Source organism: Pteronotus mesoamericanus, unplaced genomic scaffold, assembly GCF_021234165.1.
Source record: "Pteronotus mesoamericanus isolate MK-2021 breed Mesoamerican mustached bat unplaced genomic scaffold, CSHL_Meso_final contig_42, whole genome shotgun sequence".
In the NCBI taxonomy this organism is placed as follows: Eukaryota; Metazoa; Chordata; class Mammalia; order Chiroptera; family Mormoopidae; genus Pteronotus; species Pteronotus mesoamericanus.
In genome coordinates, this window is record NW_026555157.1 from 1,475,297 (window position 1) to 1,496,705 (window position 21,409).

General features: G+C 41.4%; 1 protein-coding gene across 3 annotated transcripts in view; it reads right to left on the minus strand.

Moving 5' to 3' along the window:
* Positions 1 to 20,438, minus strand: part of SIDT1 (SID1 transmembrane family member 1) — a 91,485-nt gene extending 71,047 nt beyond the window's left edge. For all 3 annotated transcript variants that reach the window (XM_054577300.1, XM_054577301.1, XM_054577299.1), the window contains exon 1: positions 20,107 to 20,438. In XM_054577300.1, the coding sequence (XP_054433275.1) occupies positions 20,107 to 20,316 (210 nt within the window). In that variant the 5' untranslated portion in view covers positions 20,317 to 20,438. The remainder of the gene's footprint in view (positions 1 to 20,106) is intronic.
* Positions 20,439 to 21,409: the final 971 nt, after the last annotated feature.

The window sequence follows — 21,409 nt, forward strand, 5'->3', positions numbered from 1 at the left end:
CTGCCAGACAGCAGTTGCCCAGAGCTGTGGCCCCCTGAATCATCCAAATAGTTTCATTGGAACACTCACTCAGTCATTTTGAATGTGATGGCCACAGAGTACACATGCTCACTCAACTGTGTCTACTGCCGCCACTGACTAGTACAGTGAAGTTGTCATTGTTCACCCATGCACATTCCAGTCCACTCTCCTTGGCTGCCAGGTTACATCAATGTTGGGCAAACCATTCTTGTTATATTAACCATGGCTGGACTTTTTCCAGACAGACCTTGTACCTAAGACATGGTGTTTTCTTCTCTTTGCATGTCTGTGTTCAAATTTCTCACTTTTTATAGGAATAACAGCCACATTGGATTATGGTCCATTTTAATGACCTCATCTTAACTTGATTAATCTACAAAGTCCCTGTGTTCGCATAAGGTCACAATCACAGGTTCCAGGGGTTAGGATGTCAGCATATATTTGGGGGTGCATGAATCAACCCATAACATTATATTTGTGGATTTTTAAATGATAACATCATTCTCCAAGACTCTGTGCCTTTCCCTGACAATTAGCTTATCTCCAACTTATACCCAATGCTAAGACCCTTCATGCTGAGTGAAGGCCATCCTGCTTGGAGAGTCCATTAGGTGACTGTTGTATGGAAACAGCTGCCTTGAGGAAAGCGGTCTTGCTGTTCTGAATCTCTTTCTTACTAGAGCCCAGAGGGTCTATTAAATGAAACATTCCATCCCAAACTTTCCATAACTACTGCAGGGAACAGAGCTGCTATAGTAACAGGTTGTACTTTTAAAAAAAAAGATAAGCACTAAAATAATTGCTGTAGTTATTGATGTGACTGTTTAAAATTCCTTCTACCTGATTCAGCCTTGGAAAATCATTTTTGTAAACTTGTGCCGTAACGAAGAAAGAAATGTAGACCTAGATTTTATTGCTGGCATTCATTTCTGTTACCTGGGTGACTTTGGAAAAATCACTTAATCTTTCTGGGCCTCAGTTTACTCAGCTGTAGAATGGGAACAGTAACACCCAGCTTATCCAGTTTCCTAGTCTGTGGGTAACAGTATTTTGTGACTGCAGAGCACCAGGCAGAGCAGAAGGCAAAGCTGTCCCACCAGGGCCTTGAAGCTGCCTACTTCTACCCACTCACCAGCTAGTAACTGTCTGTTTTCCATGTTTGGAGACACACTTATAAGCCTAATCACCCCTGGCAAAGGAAAAGGTTATACTGCTCATCTCACATAGGACATTAATTTCCTTTCACAACTTGGCTTCCAGCTTTCCTGGAATAGCTCATCCATTACATTAAAACGTGCAGTTCACCCCTTGGGATCTATTTATTCACTATACATTTTGATTCTCAGCATTTTGTATTCAGAGCACTTTTCTAAGAAGCATACTTTGCAGACCTAATCTTACCAATTTCACTACGCTAACAATAACTGAGACAGAATTATATTCATATATGATTTCCTCTTTTGGTTTATGATCTAAATTTTATATTGAAAATTTCAATTCCAATAAAAACATGAGAAATATTAAAGAGAGGCATAATAATTGGCAGGCCAGGAATACACAATGGTATCCGGTCTAGATTCTAGCCATTGTACTTTAGGATGAACTTTGTTCATTAAATAAATATTTGACTACCCCTCCTGTGCCAGGCATTATTCTGGGCACAGGAGATGTGTCACTAAGCACTGTAGACACAGTCACCACCCTCATTGAGATTACAGGTTTGCACATGGAATGTCGAGGAAACAAGTCATTGCCTTAACATTCAAGTTCCTATGGAAGTGCAGGGCATTGGCTTTCAGGAGAAATATTTTCCTAAAGGATAATTAGGAATTAACCAGAAAAATGTGGCATAGAGCAAGAGAAATGGCCAATCAACAGAAACAATGTAGTAGGCATAAGGAAGGAGGGAGAGAGGAAAAGAGAGAGAAGGGTGAGGAGAAGAAAGAATGCTAGAGGAATATTTGAAAGACTAAGAGAGAATCAGTCTGTCTGGAGCATGAGGTGCATGAAGGGCCATTATAGTCTTAAAGAGTCTTATAAGTCACACTAGGGAGGTTGGGGTTTACTCTAAAGGGCAATAGAAAGCCTCTAAAGAGCAATAAGTCACCCAGATAATAGTGCCTCTGGGAGGCACTTAAAAGTGTCATGACCATTCCTGTAAACCCAATGTTGACTCTGTTGCAGCTGAACAGCCCCTTCCCTGCATCATTGGGTCCCAAGCCAGTATCTTGAGCAAACAGATATGAGAAAGCAGCACTGAGGCTACACAACCATGCCTGAGCTTGGGGTTGGGGGTGGGGAGAGGATGAGAAAACAGATGCCCCTTTGTTTGGTAGTGGAAGCTGCTCTTCCTCCACTGGAGACTCATGAAATGATGAATTCCCCCCAACATCAAGAAATGAGGTTCAGATATTGGGAAGCCAAAACATGGTCAAGTTTCACTATATGCAGAACCCCTTTACATGCAACACCAAGATTATCCTACAGAATAAGCGTCCCACAGAACACACTTTGGGAAATGTTGTTTTAGACAGTTTTCACAAGAAATGGTGTCAAGTCAGGTATGTCCTGAAGATACTAAGTTGCCCTGATCTTTCCACTTTACAGTCATAAAACTTATGGACTGTACTATCCAATTTAGCACTCAATGACATATTTTCATTTTTTGTAATATTTGCTAATTGTTCCATGTGTTTGTTTTGTCTCTCGTTGAGGATTTTATCTGTGACATATTTGGAAACAAGCATGCATTTAACATTTGGTACATATACTGCAAATATCTACTGTTTCTATATGAGTGGAGGTAGTACAGCTAAGTTTGTAGCTTTCAACAAGTCCAAAAAAAAAAACCCCAAAACAAAACCCTGCAGGATGTCAGGGAAGTGGCTGTTCTGAATCCTTCAGCATTATTTCTACAAAAAGTTCTCTCTCTGGCCATTTGTTTTCTTCTTGTAGGACCCCTGTTATGTGGATGTCGACACTTCTCCTTCAGCACCGACCCCCCCCACAATTTCTTATATATTTTTTTGTTTCTGTTCTTTATCTTTTCAGGTAGAGCCTCAACCTGATCCTCCAGTTCTCTAATCGGTTGTTCATGCTAATGCCCAACCCACTGCTGAGGTTTTTACATAAACAACATTATTTTCAAAATCTGGGATTTCCTGTAGTTCATCTTTGTAACTATAACCTGCTTCATTTTAACAAGGTTCTTCTATCCATATCTCTTTAAAGATACTCACTTTGCTTATTTTAAAGTCTAATTCTTTCTGTTTATTAATTCTACTACATCTGGTAAAGGTTGTTCAGTTTGATGTCTCAAATAACTTCCTTCTGCAGATCTGATGCTATTTTCTCCTGTGAGCTCCCTAGGTCATCAGCTAGCGAGGGTAGTAAGTACTACTGAGAACCATGGAGGTGAAGGGCTCAATGTCAGAAGGGTTCAGGATAGATGGGAGATCAACACTGAAAGGAAAAGAAACCAACAGAGACAAGAGGGAAGGAGGGAGGGGGTGGGTGGGGGCGGGGGCGGGGGAAGGAAGGGAAGGGGAAAGTCAAGGATCATATGGCAAGGACTCATGGACAAAACGAAAGAGGAAGGATTGAGGGAGGGAGGGGGTAACGGGGCAAGGGAAAGTGGTGGGGGGAAGGTAGAAACAAATGTATTTGAAAAAATAAATTAAAAAAAAAAGAACACAAATCCCCTTAGGGTAGAGAGCCTCGGAGTTGACCACACCCCTTTCACCCCGCCTCAGCAATCCAGTCTGCCATCTCACAATTAATTTTATCTTTACACATCCCCTCCCCTTCTCTCCCCAGCCCCGCTCCCACCCCGGCTTCCTGGTAATCTCCTGGCCCACCTTGTGAAGGGGCCAATGGGGAAGGAGAGAATGCTGAGTCAGCAGGTCAACTGCACGGGATCATTTTTCTGCTTTCTAGCTGGCCTCCAAAGACAGTACCCTACGGAGCCCAGACAGCCTCTCACAATGGCGATGAGGCAGGGCAGGTGGCATCCATCCAGGCCAAACTGAGGGAGGCCAAAAAGCACCGTGAGAAAGCTCTCACCCAACCTAGTTCCTACCCATAACCTCTTAAATCGTAGGCTGCCATTTGCCTCTCACTCCGAGAGCTAACCACCTCCTGTCCATCCAGAGTTTCTCAGGTCTTTGCATCAGGCCCTCTGCCCACTGACCTCCCTCAGACTTTAGTCCTCTCCCGTCTGGATCTGGGAGAGAGGGAGGGGGCCGTGCTGTCTGCTCATCCGTGCGAGAGTCCTTTTCTCCTCTTTATCTCACCTGTCTTTTTCTATCTCCCGTTTATACTATTTCTCCTATGAAGGGGTTGAAGAAAGAAAAATAATTATTTTATGATTTGAGGCAGAACTCAGGATCCACTCCCAGGATTTTATTTATATGCTGAGTGATTGCGCTGCAGGCAATTCTCTTCTAGAGCTATTCTGAGACTTCCTTAATTGATGTTCTGAAGGTGGGAAAGTACTAGAAAATTATTGTTATGATTGTTAGAGTTATAATCTGATGCTTATCAGCTATTTATTTCTGAAGTGGCATTTATTGCCAGACTGGTGCCATATATAATTTAAAGTAACTATTTGTCAGGATATAAATATTACCCAAAGGAAACTGCTTTTGAAACGAGTCAAAACCGATTATCTGCAAACATGTTCCCCTTCAAAATCTTCAAGGAAAATTCTTGAGACAGAAGAGACCTCAAGAAAGGTCATGTTTACAGACAAAACCATTACTAATTACAGAGTGAACATTGTGGTAGGGATGATATACCTATATTACTTGAATTCTTCTTTGATGTTCAGATTGGATGTTCCTATTTTTTTTAATGTATCATATTTAGTTTATTTTATTCAAATACAATTTACTTCCAATATTATTTTGTACTGGGTTCAGTTGCACAGCATAGGATTTAGAGAGTCATATACCTTAGACAGTATTCCCCTCAATATTTCTAGTACCCACCTGGCACCATACATATTTATCACAATATTATTGACTATTCTGTATGTTAGACTTTCCATCCCTGTGACTATTTGGTAACTACTAATTTGTACTTCTTAATCCCTTCATCTTTTTTATCCAGCCTCCACCCCACTCTCCTCTGGCAACCACCAGTCCATTCTCTATGTCTATGAATCTGTTTCAATTTTGTTTGTTTACATTGTCCTTCAGATTTCACATATAAATTAAATCATATGGTATTCGTTTTTCTCTGTCTGACTTATTTCAGTGAGTATAATACCTTCTAGGTCCATCGATGTTGTCGCAAATGGTAAGATTTTAGTCTTTTTTATGGCCAAGTAATATCCCATTATATATGTATTACCACTTTTTTGTCCACTTTTCTATTGATGAGCACTTGGGTTGTTTCCATAGCTTGGCTACTGTAAATAGCACTGCAATAAACATAGGGGTGCATTTATTTTTTGAATTATTTTTGGTTTCTTTGGATAAATACCCAGAAGTAGAATCCCTGGGTCATAAGGCAATTCCATTTTTAATTTTTTTGAGGAAACTTCTTACTGTTTTCCATAGTGGCTGCACCAATCTGCACTGCTTCCAACAATGTACAGGGGTTCCTTTTCTCCACATCTTCATCAATACTAGTCATTTGTGGATTTATTGATGATTGCCATTCTGACAGGTGTGAGGTAATGTCTCATTGTGGTTTTAATTTTCATTTTTCATGTCAGTTCTAGTAATTTTTTGGTGGAATCTTTAGAGTTTTCTATATAGAGTATCATGTCTTCTGCAAATAATGAGTTTTACTTCTTCTTTTTCAGTTTGGATGCTGTTTATTTCTTCTTGTCTGATTGCTGTGGCTAGGACTTCCAGTACTATGTTGAATAAAAGTGGTAAAAGGGGACATCCCTTTCTTGCTCCTGATAGTAAGGGGAACACGTTTAGTTTTTCTCTGTTGAGTATGATGTTGACTGTGAGTTTGCCATACATTGCCTTTATTACATTTAGGTATGTTCCCTCTATTTAGACTTTGCTGAGAGTTGTTATCATAAATGAATGTTGGATTTTGTCAAATACTTTTTCTGATTTATTAATATGATCATATAATTTTTATTTTTCATTTTGTTTATGTGGTGTATCACATCAATTAATTTGCAGATATTGTACTAATCCTGAACCACAGGAATAAATCCCACTTGATCATGGTGTATGACCTTTTTAATATATTGCCGGATCTGGTTTGCTAATATTTTATTGAGGGTTTTAAAGATTTTTATTTTCTTATTTACTTTTAGAAAGAGGGGAATGAAGGGAGAAAAAGAGGGTGAGAAGCTCTGATGTGAGAAAGCAACGTCGACTGGTTGCTTCTCGAATACACCCCAACTAGGGAACAAATCCGCAACCCAGGCATGTGCCCTGACTGGGAATTGAACTGGTGATCTTTTGGTTGTGGGATTACGCTGGACCAGCTGAGACACGTGGGTCAGGGCTGTTGAGGATTTTAGCATCTATTTTCATCAGGGATGTTGACCTATACTTTTCTTTCTTTGTAATGTCTATCTGGTTTTGGAATTAGGATATTGCTGGTCTCGTAAAATGAGCTTGGGAGTCTTCCTTACTCTTGAATTTTTTGGAATATTTTGACAAGGAGAAGTGACAGTTCTTCTTTGAAGATTTGGTGATATTCACTTGTGAAGCCATTTGATTCAGAATTTTTACTTGCTGGGAGTTTTTGATTACTGTTTTAATTTCAATAGTTTTAATCAGTCTATTCAAATTTTGTTTCTTCTTGATTCAGTTGTAAAGATTGTATGTTTCTAGGAATTTATCCATTTCTTCCAGATATGCCAAGTTGTTGGCATATAGTTGTTTGTAATATTTTCTTATAATCCTTTGTATTTCTGTGGTGTCAGTTGTTAACTTCTCTTTCATTTCTGATTTTATTTATTTGGGTCTTATTTCTTTTTTTTTCCTTGATGAGTCTGGTTAAAGGTTTATTAATCTTGTTTATCTTTTCTACGAACTAGATTTTGGTCTCATTTATTTATTTTTTATTGTCTTTTTAGACCTTTCCCTTTATGCCCACTTGAATTTTTTATTATTTCCTTTCTTCTACTCGCTTTTGGCTTTTTCTATTGTTGCTCTTTTTCAGTTCCTTTAGGTGTAAGATTAGATTGTTTATTTGAGATTTTTCTTGCTTCTTGAGGTAGGCCCGTATTGTTATGAATTTCCCTCTTAGGACTGCTTTCATTTTGTCCCATAGATTTTGGGTTGTTGTGTGTTCATTTTCATTTGTCTCAAGGTAACTTTTGATTTCTTTCTTGATCTCATTGTTAACCAATTCACTGGTCAGTAATATGTTACTAGGTTTCATGTGTTTGTGTGTTTTTCAGTTTCTTGTCATTGAGTTCTGTTTTCATACCATTGTGGTCAGAGAAGATGCTTGATATGATTTCAATCTTCTTGAATTTATTGAAAATTGCCTGGTCTCTCCTAGAAAATGCTCCAGGTGCACTTGAGAAGAATGTATATTCTGCTTCCTTGGGATGGGAGCTCTGAAGAGATCTGTTAAATCCATCTGATCTAATGTGTCATTTAAGGTTGCTGTTTCCTTGTTGATTTTCTGTTTGGAAGATCTATCCATTAATGTCAATGGAATGTTAAAATCCCCTACTATGACTGTATTTCTGTCAGTCTCTCCCTTTATTCCATCAAGATTTGCTTTATATATTTAGGTGCTCCTATTGCTTTGTCAACATTGCATAAATGTTTGCAACGGTTATATAGCCTCTTGTTGGATTGCTCTCTTTATCATTATGTAATGTCCTTCTTTGTATCTTATAGCCTTTTTAAAAGTCTGTTTTATCTGAGATAAGTATTGCTGCCCCAGCTTTTTTTTCATTTGCATGAAATATATTTTTCCAATCCTTTACTTCCAACCTATGCATATCTTTTGTTCTAAAGTGTGTCTCTTATTGACAGCATATGTACAAGTCTTGTTTTCTTACTCATTCAGCTACCCTGTATTTTTTTATTTGAACATTTAAGCCATTTAAATTTAAAGTAATTATTGATAGGTACATATTTATTGCCATTTTAATTCTTATAACTATGTTGCTCTTTTTTTCTTCTCCTTCTCCTCCTCCTTCTCTTCCCTCTTCTTCTTCAAGATCCTTTAACATTTCTTATAATATTGGTTTGGTGGTGATGAACTCCTTTAGCTTTTTCTTGTGTGGGAAGTTCTTTATTTTTCCTTCAGTTTTAAATGATAGCCTTACTGGGTAGTCTTAGATGTAGGCCCTTGCTTTTCATCACTTAAATATTTAGTGCCAATTCCTTCTGTCCTGCAAAGCTTCTCTTGAGAAATCAGCTGACAGTCTTATGGGAGCTCTCTTCTAGGTAACTGTCTTTCGCTTGCTTTTATGATTCTCTCTTTGCCTTTAACCTTTGTCTCTTTGGGTTCATCTTATTTGGGACTCTCTGTGCTTCCTGGACATGTGTGTCCTTTTCCTTCACCAGGTTAGAGAAGTTTTCAGCCATAATTTCTTCAAATAGCTTCTCGATATCTTCATCCCTCTCTTCTCCTCTGGTATCCTTATGATGTGGATGTCATTATGCTTAATGTTGTCCCAAAGGTCCCTTAGACTATCCTCATTTTTAAAAATTCTTTTTTCTTTTTGCTGCTCTGATTGGGTGTTTTCCTCTACCTTGTCTTCCAAATTCCTCATTTGACCTCTGCTTCACCTAGCCTGTTGTTGATTCCTTCTAGTGTATTTTTGTATCAGATATTATATTCTTCATTTCTGATGGGTTCTTTTTAATGGTTTCTATGTCTTTTTTTTATGCTTGCTTTTTGTTGGAAGTTCTCACTAAATACCTTGAGCATCCTTACAACCACTGTTTTGTACTCTATATATGATAGCTTGCTTGCCTCCATTTCATTTAGTTTTTTTTCCCCTGGGGCTTTTTTCTTCTTTCATTTGGGGCATATTTCTTTAACTCCCCATTTTTCCTGCCTCTCTGTACTTTTTTCTGTGTATGAGATAGATCTGCTATGCCTCTCAGTCTTGGTAGGATTGCTTATGTAATAGGTGTCTTGTGGGGCTCAGTGGCAGAGTCTCCCTGATCACCTGAGCTAGGTTCTCCATGAATGTCCTTTGTGTTAGTTATGTGACCCCTCCTGTTGTAGTTGAGTCTTGATTTCTGTTGGTCTATCCATGGGTAGGGTTGCCCCTCTAGCTGGCTATGAAGATGGACTCTGACAACAAGGTATGTGCTGCTGTGCAGGGCTCACCCCATGTAGCAGAATTCACCCTATCAGGGTCTACTGCCTGCCAAGATTTCTCTTTAGATATGCCACTTGTGGAGCTGATTGGGTAGTGCTCTGATGTGGTCTAAATCCCACCACTGGGCATGTTGATTCTGTTACCACTTGGGAGGACTTCAGTGTAGGTCAATGTTAGGCACTGTCTGTGACTGGCCCTGGGCTATCTCTTTGGAGCTACAAATTGATCCACAGTTTGGGGCTGCTTTTGCTAAGCATGGGAGGGCCAAGGTGTGCACCAAGGCTGGTTTCCACCAGCTCTGAGCTGGGAATAGGTCAGCAAAAAGCATGAGTGTCCCCAAATCCACTTCCACCTGCTAGTTGTCTATTAGGCTTAGTCATTGAAAAAGCCCCTGGTGAAATGTGAGAGGCCTGAGGTAGGTTCTCAGTGAGTCACCAGGTAGGGTGAGTGGTGTTCACCAGACTGATACAAACTTCATTCCAGTGCTGGGTCTGAGGCCACTCAGCAACAGTCTCAGGGCACACTAAGGTCAGCTGCCACCTGCTAGGTGCCTGGGGACCTTTGTGGTAAGGTGGGGTCTCAGGGAGTCATCAGAATGAGGTCAGCATTATCAGGACCAAAGAGACCAAGATGTGGCCCTTTGAATTGAGGGCTCTACACAGAAACAGTAGTGCTGGTCTGGTGTGTGAGGGAAAAATGGCCCCGCCCAAGAGCCACACAATTCAGTGTTTCTCAGAGTCTGCCCAGGCCTCCTGGAGAATCTTCTGCACCTTGGGACCACGCTGGCCACAACCCACTGACAATATTGCAGAATACAAGCTGGTCAGGGTGGGGATACTGGGTGTTGGGAGGGTGGGAAACTAGTGAATCTCTTGTGATGTGGGGGAGTTGGTGGACTGCTGCTGCTCTGGCATTGGAGAGGAGGAGCAGGGTGCTGCTCCTCTGGCATGAGCAGTGATGGGGAAATGGCTCCTACCCCAAAGCCACACAACTCTCTGTCTCTAATTCCCCCTGAGCATGGCCTCAGGATCCCTTCAAGGAAGCCTACCCCAACCCTGGCTAAGTGGCTTAGCAGGTTGGACCATTGTCCGGTGCACCAAAAGGTTATGTGTTCACTCCCCAGTCGGGGCACATACCTAGGTTGTGGGTTCAATCCCCAGTTGGGGTGCGTATGGGAGACAAGTAATCGATGTTTCTCTCTCATATAAATATGTCTCTCTCCCTCCCTTTCTCTAAAAATCAATAAACATATCCTCAGGTGAAGATTTAAAAAAAATGAATCGACTCCACAGGCTCAGGCAGCAGACTCCTCCATAGGGTGTGAGCTCATTAGGGAAGGACAACAGGGAGTTGCGGGGTGGGCGGGGGGAGGCTAGTGCAGTCATCCAGACTGATGTTACCATAGAGGGGAGTGCTTGACCCAGGAAACATGGCATCTATGGGTAGTGTTGGAGAGAGACTCAGCACAGGGTCCCTGGTGGTTGTTCCTTTAGCACCCTCCCTGGAGCCACAAAACCCAGTCTGTCCTCCATGATTCCAATCTACTGTGATCTGCCATCCCTTTGCCAGAGCCTCAGGTGAGTGGCCAAGAATGAGATTCTGTACATTGGCTCTTTAAGAGGGCACCTGGGTTTCTAGCAAACTCCTGTCTCTCCTTGGTGGACAGAATCCCCACTAATTCTCATAGCCAGATGTTATGAGGGTTGCTCTCCTGGCTCTGGTGCTCCAGGCTGGGGAGCATGGCATGGGGTTGAAACCCCACATTCCTCAGGGGAGACCTTTGTAGCTGAGATATCCCTCCAGATTCTCAGAGGCCACACATGGGTGTGGGCCCATTACTTTTCATGTCTCTGCCCTTCCTACCAGTCTCAATGTGGCTTCTGTAAATACTTGGTTATAAAACTTCTGTTCAGCTAATCTTCAGTTGGTTGTTCAGGTTGATTGTTATATAATTTAGGTGCAATTCCAGTTCAGACCTGGAGGGAAGTGAGTGTAACTTCCACCTACTTCTCCACCATTTTCTTCTTATATTTTGAATGTTCCTCTTGAAATGGGAATAGCTAGAAGGTTGCAACACCCCAGTTTTCTTCCCTGCCACGTCTTGGTCCTTGATCACCAACGCCTGAGTCTGTTTAGCTGTCTTCCAACAAATGCCCTAGCTACCCACCCCACCGTGAGCACTTTTGGAGGGGTTGACTTCGGGGCCTACTCAGCACCCAAATTCCTGGCATGTGTTAGAAAAACTTCTTCCACTCCACCCCCCTGAAGGAGTTTTGTGGGAGGGAAGGCTGCTTATGGATGCCAAAGGGACCAGATATATGACTCATGCTCAGATGGTTGGGTGCTCCCACATGGTACTTTGAATGATGACTAAATAATACAAAGATGAAGGTAGAGTTTAGAAGTCACTGGCAATGGTGACACCACTGGAGTCCATGGCACCCGTGTCCAGGAGTGACCATATTTAATGGCCTTGGAGGTAGTACCCAGGGAAACATCCCAACCAACCATTCCTGTGGCATGGCAGTTGCTGTAATTTTTTTTCTGTATTTTAATCCCTAAAAGTAGTTTATATTTGACTTCATTTTCTTTTTTAATTTCCCCCCATGCATCCATCCTTCTCCCTTTTGGCAAGCATAAGCTTTATCTCTGTATATATGGGTTTTTGTTTTGTCTGTTTATTCATTTTTTAAAGATGCCACAAATAAGTGAAATCATAAAGGTATTTGTCATTCTCTGGCTGACTTGTTTCACTTAACATGATACTCCCTAGGTCCAACAATGTTGTCACAAATGGCAAGATTTCATTCTTTTTTTTTGTCGCTGAATGATATTCCATTGGATATCCATGTACCACATTTTTATCCATCCATCTGTTGGTGGACACATAGGTTGTTGCTTTCATATCTTGGCTATTGTAAATGATGCTGCAGTGAACATAGGGGTGCATTTACCTTTTTAAATTAGTTTTTCTGTTTTCTTTGGATAAATACCCAGAAGTGATATTGCTGGGTAGTATTTTTAATTTTTTGAGGAATTTCCATACAGTTTTCCAACTATTGCTATAATTTCCTAGCTGTTTAGTTTCCCTTGATTTCCAATCGTTGTCTGAGTGTGGTAACTCAGATTTGTGAGATACCCAAATCCTACTAATTAATTACTTTTCTGCTTATATGAGCCAGTTAATTTCTGTTGCTTGAAGCTAAAACTCTTGTCAGACCCAACATTCTCTTTCCTTCTCTGTCTACTTCTCTCATATCCCACAACTACGTTGGAGCTTCACTGTCCACGGGCCTCCTCAAACCACCTCTTAACTCCCAGACTTCACCCTGTTGCCTCTCTCCTTATCCCCCACTTTCTTCTTCTTTCTTACCCAGGTAAACATTGTCTTTCTCTTAGAAAGCTATAACTCTTCCATTCTGGTGAAGATGGCATAAAGAGAGAGGGGACAAATACAAGATTCCTTTTTGCAAATATTGGGGAGGCTAAAATAAAGCCATAGCATTTACATATTAATTTTTTGGGAAGCATATGCACACTTCCAGCTACATTAATTAAACGAGTGTGAGTCACTTTGTCCACAAAGGGCGGAAGCAGTCATTTATTCCCCTTCACGATGGCTTATCTTTAATGGCTGTTTAGTGGGAATCCAGAAATACCAGTTCTCAGGATTAATACTCTCCTGAAGTAACGTACAGGCTAGTTGCTCAGGTCTCTAAGCTGCCCTGTGACTGGAACAAAGAAGGAACCTAGCGCTGATGAAAAGAAAGCACACAATAGATGAAGACTGACCATTTTCGTCCACAGAGAGTCAAAATAAGGTCATGGTTGGTGGGTAGATGTGGCTTCGCGAGAAAATCTGCCAGCTCCTCAGTTTTACTGAGTGTCAACCCTGATTGCTTGACTTATACAGACAAATGGATTCCTGGACAATGCATCAGGGAAAACAAAAATGAAAAACTTCTCGGTTCAATTTTCAGTAATTGTCAGGGAGTCATACATGGTCAAACACCTGACTGTGGAATTATGACTACGATATTTTAAAATTATTTTTTCTGTTGTTGATTAAAAGAGCTGCTCTTGTGGGAGGGAGAGTGGTTTAGTAGAAATATCCTAAAATATTCTCTGGAATCAGACTTATGTTCCTGGCTTTGCTTCAAACTAGTTACATGATTTTGGACAAATAATTTATTTCACTGGCTTTCAGTTTTCCCTCCTGTTAAGTGAGAAGCAATTGGGCGATTTAAAAGATACCATTAGCTCTCAAGTTTAAATAGAGTTCCCTCTTCTGTGGTTTTGAGGGATAGTTTAAATGTTCTTTTAGTGTTGGAGAAAAATCTCAAAGGCAAGCCCAATTACAATTCTGTAACTAAGTACACTTGACAAACAAAATCTTTCATCCTCTACCATTAGCACTATTAAAATTCTATAGCAAAACCTTGAAAATAGGGAGACAGATCTCTAGTAACTGAAATTACCCATCATGGCTCTGGATCAGAAGTAAGGAACAAAACCTATGTCCTGAGATGCAGAAAAAGGACTGTTTGCTAGCAGCAAAGCCTCCAACCAGCTGAGGAGCTCACCTAGAGAAGAGGAAGAGCTTGATGGGCTGAGGGCATTCCTGAAAGATTTGGAAGATAAAAAGGATGGGAGACGCAGAGACATAAGATATACAGAAAAAAAAGGAGCAACAAGAGAATGGTAGACATTAGAGGTGGTGGCTGCTGAAGGGAAGACTGAGAACAATGATAAGAACAATGAGCTCCAGGTAAAATATTACTTCAAATTCTTTGGTTCAAGTCAGGCTATAAACGCAAACACACATATACCATACTGAAGTACTGAAAATATGGGGTGGCCTTTTCAACAAATGTTGCTGGAACAATTGGACATCATATGCAAAAACAAAAAATCTAGTCAGAAACCTCATACCTTTCACACAAATGAATGGAAAATGGATCATAAACCTAAGTGTAAAATTCAAACCTATGAACCTTCCAGAAGGCAGCACAGGAGAAAATCTAGGGGACCTTAGATTTGGTGACAACTTTTTATTTTTATTTATTTTAAAAAATATTTTATTTATTTATTTTTTAGAGAGAGGGGAAAGGAGGGAGAAAGAGAAGAGAAACATTGATGTGCTAGAGAAACATCGATGGGTTGCCTCTTGCGTACCCCCAAATGGGGACCTGGCCTGCAACCCAGGCACGTGCCCTGACTGGGAATCAAACTGGCGACCTTTTGGTGGGACGACACCTAACCCACTGAGCCATAGCAGTCAGGGTGACAACTTCTTAGATACAATACCAAAGGCATGACCCATGAGAAAAATCTTAAGTGGTACTTCATTAAACTTTAAAATGTCTCCTCTGTAGATAAAAAATAAAATAAAATCAGTATTAAGAGAATGAAAAGATAAGCCACAGACAAGGATAAAATATTTACAAAACTTGTTTCTGATAAAGGACTGGAATCCAAAATCTATAGAGAACTTTTAAACTCAACAGCAAGGACGCCAACGATGCAATTTAAAAATGGGCAAAAATATTTGAATAGACACCTCACCAAAGATGATGTATGGGTGGCAAATGAGCGAAGAAGAGATGCTCAACAACGTATGCTACCAGGAAACTGAGATACTAAATTGAAACTAAAACGATGAGATATCACTGTATACTTACCAGAAGGGCTAAAATCTAAAGCACTGACAATACCAGATGCAGATGAAGATGTGGAACAGCAGGGGCTCTCATTCACTGCTGCTGGGAATGCAAAGTGGTGCAGCCACTTTGCAAGACAAGTTTGATAGTTCCTTACAAAACTAAACATAGTCTTACCATAAGACCCAGGAATTAAGACCCAGGAATTGGTATTTATCCAAATGAGATGAAAACTTAAAGCCACACAAAAATCTGCACACAATGTTTACAGTAGCTTTATTCCCCTTTCTTTCTGCCTATCCCACTTTTGCTTATTTACTAATACCTTTTCAAGCCTCGTTTCCTCCAACAAAGCTACCTTTGGGATGAATGAGTTCTCTAAAGTCTTGTAGTATTTGGAGAAGTGCTGTCCAATATAAAAATACAATATGAATCAAGCATGTTTTTTAAATTTTCATTAAAAAAGTAGAACAGGTGAAGTGAACTTTATTAATATATTTATTTAACCAACACATCCAGTATATAATATATAATCAAAAAAATTAATGATACATTTTATGTTATTTTTTATACTGTCTTAAAATCTGGTGAGTGTTCTACACTTACAGCACATCTCATTTTGTGACTAGCCACATTTCAAGGGCTCCATAGCCCCATGTGGAGAGTGGCTGCCATATTGGACAGCACATACCTATAGAACCCATTATAGAATTTAGCATAAGATTGTCAGGTCTAGGCAGGCGGAAGATGGGTCCTCCATAAAATCAGACCCATAATTGGAGTATGTTCAGTCCGTAACACCCTTATGACACGTTGATGCTCCATTTTTAGAGCCACAGAGAAAAAGAAAAGTGTGGGAGGTAACGGCTGTGAGTGAATGTTTGTATTCCCCTTCACCGCACCACCCCCCTTCATAATTCCCGATGTGATAGTATTTGGAGACAGGGATTTTGGAAGGCAATTAGATCACAAGGTTGGTGTACTCATGATGAGATTAGTGTCCTTTATAAGATTAAGAGACGAGAGAGAGCTTGCTTCTCTCTCTGCTCTGCGGGCCAGGTGCAGACACAGATAGAAGGCCCTGTCCATGAGCCAGGAAGTCAGTTCTCACCAAATGCCAAACCTGCTGACACTTTAATCTTAGACTTTCCAGCATCTAGAACCGTAATATTTTTTTTAAGGCGCCCAGAATATGGTATTCTGTTATAACAGCTTGAGCTGAGACAGTAACCAGTCACCCAGGTAATATGCCAATGGCATGATTCTTTCCTCAGCAAGTGCCAGTCCAGTTCAGTAAGGACACATCAGAGGAGGTTTCTCTGCCGCCACATATAGAGAACACAGGGAGAGCACACACGGGACCGGGAGAACTGAGGCCGTCACATCACAGTTTTAAATTCTTCTACCAAACTAGTAGTGTATATAGTGAGAAGTTATCATTGATCATGAGAACAGAATAGCTATTTGAATCTGGATCCAAGAGGCTGGTCTAACTGGTCCTAGATACACAACTGTGGGGTGATATTTAAAAAGCCAATGATTGCTCCTTGGGCATAGAAAAGTATATGACCTTAAAAGATAAATGCCTCAGTTTAATGAACAAAATAAAATAAAGAATTATTTCCAGGGAAACATTTTACATTCAAAAATCCATGGCAAACAGTGAATTCTGTTACTGAAAGTCTCAGAGAAGACATTTTGTTGCAGGGCGGGTAGATTTTTATTTAAAGGCTCCTTATCACCATCTAGCTCAAATATAAACATCTGATTATTGCTGCCACTTGTCTGTATAAGAGTGTTCTCATTTCCAATGAACCTGCTTTTGTGCCCTCTGTCCCAGTCAAAAAAGACAACTTCCTTCAAGTTTTGCTTCAGCCCTGTGGCTTTAGAGCACCTTGTGTGCCACAGTGAAAATCTACTCCTCTTCAAAGGGATCCTCAGATACTTCCCCTCCAGGGAAACGAAATGAACCATGATCTTGCCTAAACTGCATCTTTAATTGTTATTTTCATTATTCTTCTTTAAACCAATCACTCCATTCTTTAGTGATATTTTTTCAATGGCAACTTCATATTTACATTACTGTCTGCATGGAAAGCCTGTGAGACTTTTTCTGGTGCTGAGCTCAGCTCATTAGCATGACACATGCTTGGCTAAATAGTTCTCCAGGACAGCAGTTTGGTATGGGAGATGCAGAAGCTGACAGGAAAGATTAGGAGGGAAGGCTCCCACTGTAGCTTCCTCTCTTTACCAAAGCCTAAATTTAGGATAGCCTTTCTCCTCCAAGCTGAAGAAAAAAATAATGGCAAATATAACAATGTTTGATGAGAAAAGGAAGAAAAGATTAAAATGTATAAATTAGAAATTTTTTTGCTAAACCACATTCTTTGTTGCACTAAAGAGGGGTAAGTGGGAAATGACCTCTTCAGTGGGTGGAACCCTGAGCAGGACTTGCTCAGGCTAAAGGAAACTGGTCATGGCCAAGCTTCTACTCTTGGACTTATAGACCTTTATTTACTAGAGTCCTCTAGTGAGTTTGGGTTTGGTAGTGGAGGCAAAACTGCTTGATAGGAGACGGTAACAAAAATTTAGAGTGGGAAGAAGCTAGCATTTGGGGTGGAGGATGGCCAAGAAGATGGCGATAAGACAGGGCCCAAGAAGTAGTGCCACCGTCTTGAAATTTCCCCTGGTGGGGAATAGCTGATAAATTGTTATGACAACATTGCCTAGATTTCTGATTTAATCATAAATGGTGTTTTGCACTTTCCTTACATTACCCCAAACCTTCAGGAAAATTCTGTTATATCCAATGGCATCATTTTCATAGTACTGGAAGGAGGGGCTGCTGGTATTCAACATGGCACAAAAGGGACAAATAAGAGAGGAGGCTATGAATAGAAACTGAGTAATGGTTTGGACAGATAGGTCGGAAAAGTGCCATCTCTGGAGAAATCAACAGAAATACTGACTGGAGGGAGAGGACAGTGATTTCCCAAAGTAAATGGTTTCCACTGTCTTATTTGGATATTACAGAGAGGTCTCAGAAAGCTGTAAGATTTGAGAACATCTGGTTCATATTATTGCTCACTGGCATTAAAATACTTATCTCTCAGTCCCATGGTCCCCAACTGTATTTCTCAGACTAGTAAAATTTTAGGGACTGCTGAAGTAACCAACTTTTTATTGTATTATGCAAAGGTTTTTAAAAAACTAATTATCACCATTGTTTCATACAATAAAGGACATTTTTAACATACATATAGGCTAACCGGAAAGGCCATAATCTCAAAAATTTCAAGAAAATGTTTTTCATAAAAAATTTTGTTTTTATCTGAAATGACTTCACACTTTCAACCTATTAAAACAGTATGTGGTTTATTTAGCTTCAGTTTATAGATTCCTTTATATCTTTTTATGTATTTTTTTCAAAAATATTGGTAAACCTCTCATGTGCAGAGCACTGTGCTAAGTACTGAGGTACAGAGAATGTGACTCTACCCTTTATCTCAACATCTCATGGTGCTCTTACAAAGTCAAGCAGGCAACCCCAACTCAAACAGTATCACCTGTGTTGTATTGTAGTAGAGTCGCTGGCAGAATACTAAGGGCAAAAAGGCCAAACGGCAGTTAAAAAACAGTCAATCTGTGTCTAAGCACAAGGGCAAGAAACACTAAAGTCTGATGTTAGGACTTACAAATTATTTTAATTTTCTTATCAATGATGTAGGGGAAAACTAACAGTGCATCCCAGAGATCATGGAGTTTTTCAGATTACTATTTGTTCTGAGCCAATCACAGTCCTAGGAACACACCTCATGTGGGATATGTCAGCTGGTCCATACCACACACTGGACAGAAAGAGGTCACTTAGAAGGGGTTTAGTGAATATAGTGAATAAAAAGTGCCCCTCCTGCTTGTCTATAATGGAATAGATCCACGCACAACCACCCCGCTCACTTCAGGACACTTGACCTGAAGGTCATAGGAGGACAGGACAAGATGAGAGGGTTGTGTTGCCACGGGACAGCACCTTGGGATGTAGTGCCATACTGGAGATGGAGCACTTGCTCAGTACACACAGTTGGATGATGTCTGGGAGGGTGATCAGCGCATTAGGCCCTCCAGCTCAGAACTACCTGAAGTTACAAGCTCTCTGAGTTCTCATCATAAGAGAGAGAGGGGGAGGCATATCATGCTATCCCAATAATCAGTTCCTGAATTCCCTGGGAGGGGGGTGGGCAGGTGGGAGGGAATGCTGACAAAATGAGAAACACATATACACACATTTATATGGGCAGAAGAGCCAGAGACAGGTACAATGGGGAGTTTTCTCTTTTCTCTGTGCCCCAGAGGGTACCAGATTAAAGGGAAGAATCTAATTATGCTTTTCTTGCATTATATAATGAGAGTATATGTGTCAAAGGGATAGTTGCTGGAAGTCATTTCCTCCCCTTGCCTCACCTCAATTCTTGTCAGAAATAGGTCTAGAATTTTCACACAATTATCCATTCTTATTTAAAATCAAAATCTCAGTAGATCAGGGGATGGCTGCAGTTCTAAGGTCTTTGGCCAGGTCTTCTGGCTTCTCTGAAGCAAAGATGTGTGACAACGGTACAGAAACACAAGAAGTGACTATGAATACACAGAGGTTCTGCAGCTTGAGTCCATTCTTACCCATTCCCGTTTTAGATTATGAGCAGCTATCTCTTCCCAATGCGCTAAGAAATACAAACGTCTGGCTGAATCATCCATATGAAATGAGTTTCTTCCCCCGCAGGGGATTAGGAACAGAGTTGCGGTCCTTTCCCTCCCCGGCCCTAGAAATCATTACTTTTCTAGAGAAAGGCGCGCAGTAGGTGGTCAGGACCCGCGGACTGTGCGGGGGAACCAGATAGAGCCTTGAAAAGCGCAGAAATGCCAGCGACCAGGCCAGGGGAGGAGGCGCCAAAGGAAGCGGAGTTGGTCCCAAGGCCAGTTGCGGAGGACGCGGCAGCTCCGGCTGAGCAGTAATTGCTTTGAATGAGAAAGGGAACTAGTGGCCCCCGGCACCTGATGTCTCCCGAGGTCAATTCCCAAAAAACCCAAAGCAGCGTCGGGGCTCTGAGATCGGGCAAGTTCCTGGAAGTCGAGCGAAGGCAGTGAGTGTCTTACCTGGCCAGGCTGGCTGATGTAGTTGAAGGAGTAGATGGTCTCGGTGCTGAGGTTCACCACCCCGCTGTAAACGCGATCAAAGTCGGCGCCCCTGGCAGGGTCGTGGGGGTCGCGCCGCTGAGCAAGAGGTTGCGCGGGGCTCTCGGGTGCCGCCGCCCGCCGGAGCCAGGGCAGCGCGCAGAGCAGCGCGAACCAGAGGCAGCCCGGCATGGTGGGCGCCGCGCCCTGCCTTGAGGCAGAGCCGCCCTGGGGAGGGGCGAGCGCAGAGCTTGTCCTTCCAAAGCCCACCGCGGACCCGGGAGCCGGCTTCAGCGCCGCGCTGGCGATGCCTGGCAAGCCCCGCCGGCGAGTGCTGACAACTTACTGGCGAAGGGCCGATCAAATATTGATGCAACCGCCGGGGTTCCCACGGGAGGTCACGGGCCAGGAGTAAGGGGGTTAGGGGATACCAAGGTCGTGAGCTGCAGTTTTGCTTTCGATCTTCCAGGTCTGTTTCCTTCCCTCTTTCTCATTTCTGAGTATGTCCCACTCACCTAGCCAGAATTTCAACCGATTGTTTCCTCCTTGACCTTAAACAACAACAACAACAACAACAAAACCACCCAGCATTGGAGACATTAAAAAGAAATATCCACGAGTCTTGGAGGGTCAACGTGACCAACCACTGAGCAGGAAATTCAATCCGTTTCAGATAAATGTGCACCAGGGCTGCAAGCGAAGAAATGAAAAGCAACAGAGCTTGTCCTCCAGTGGGCTCTCTGCAGAGAACTCCTGTTTGTCTGAATATAGTTATTAACCATCAATTCTTCCTTCTTTAATAGAACTCCTTTTCCAAACACCTGTTTTATTTCCTTATCACCTTCGATTCTCCAAGAAGAGCCTCACGTCATCGTTCTCTCTCTCTCTCTCATCATACGTGTATGCAAATATGTACGGTCTTAAAAAAAAAAGTATGTTTAAAAAGACAGATTTGAACACCGCCTGAAGTCTGGTGCCGGAAGTTACCAAAGACGATTGTGTGTGGCTATATGCAGAAGGCACTTCTGCCCACCCAATCCCTCGCCTGCCTTACATTCTGTAATGACTTCTCAGATTCTGAAAGATTTCTTAGGATTCTCTATCGTTTTTCAAAAGAGAGACACAGCCCACTATTAAAAGGAAATTTTCTGGTAAAAATTAGGCTACTTGATTTAAACAATTAAAGAGCCAGATAAAAGGTGGCCTGAAGGGGGATCCTTTGGAAGTCCTTGGAGAATATCAAACAACCATAATTCAAGTGTAAAAGAGGACTCACTGCTTTATT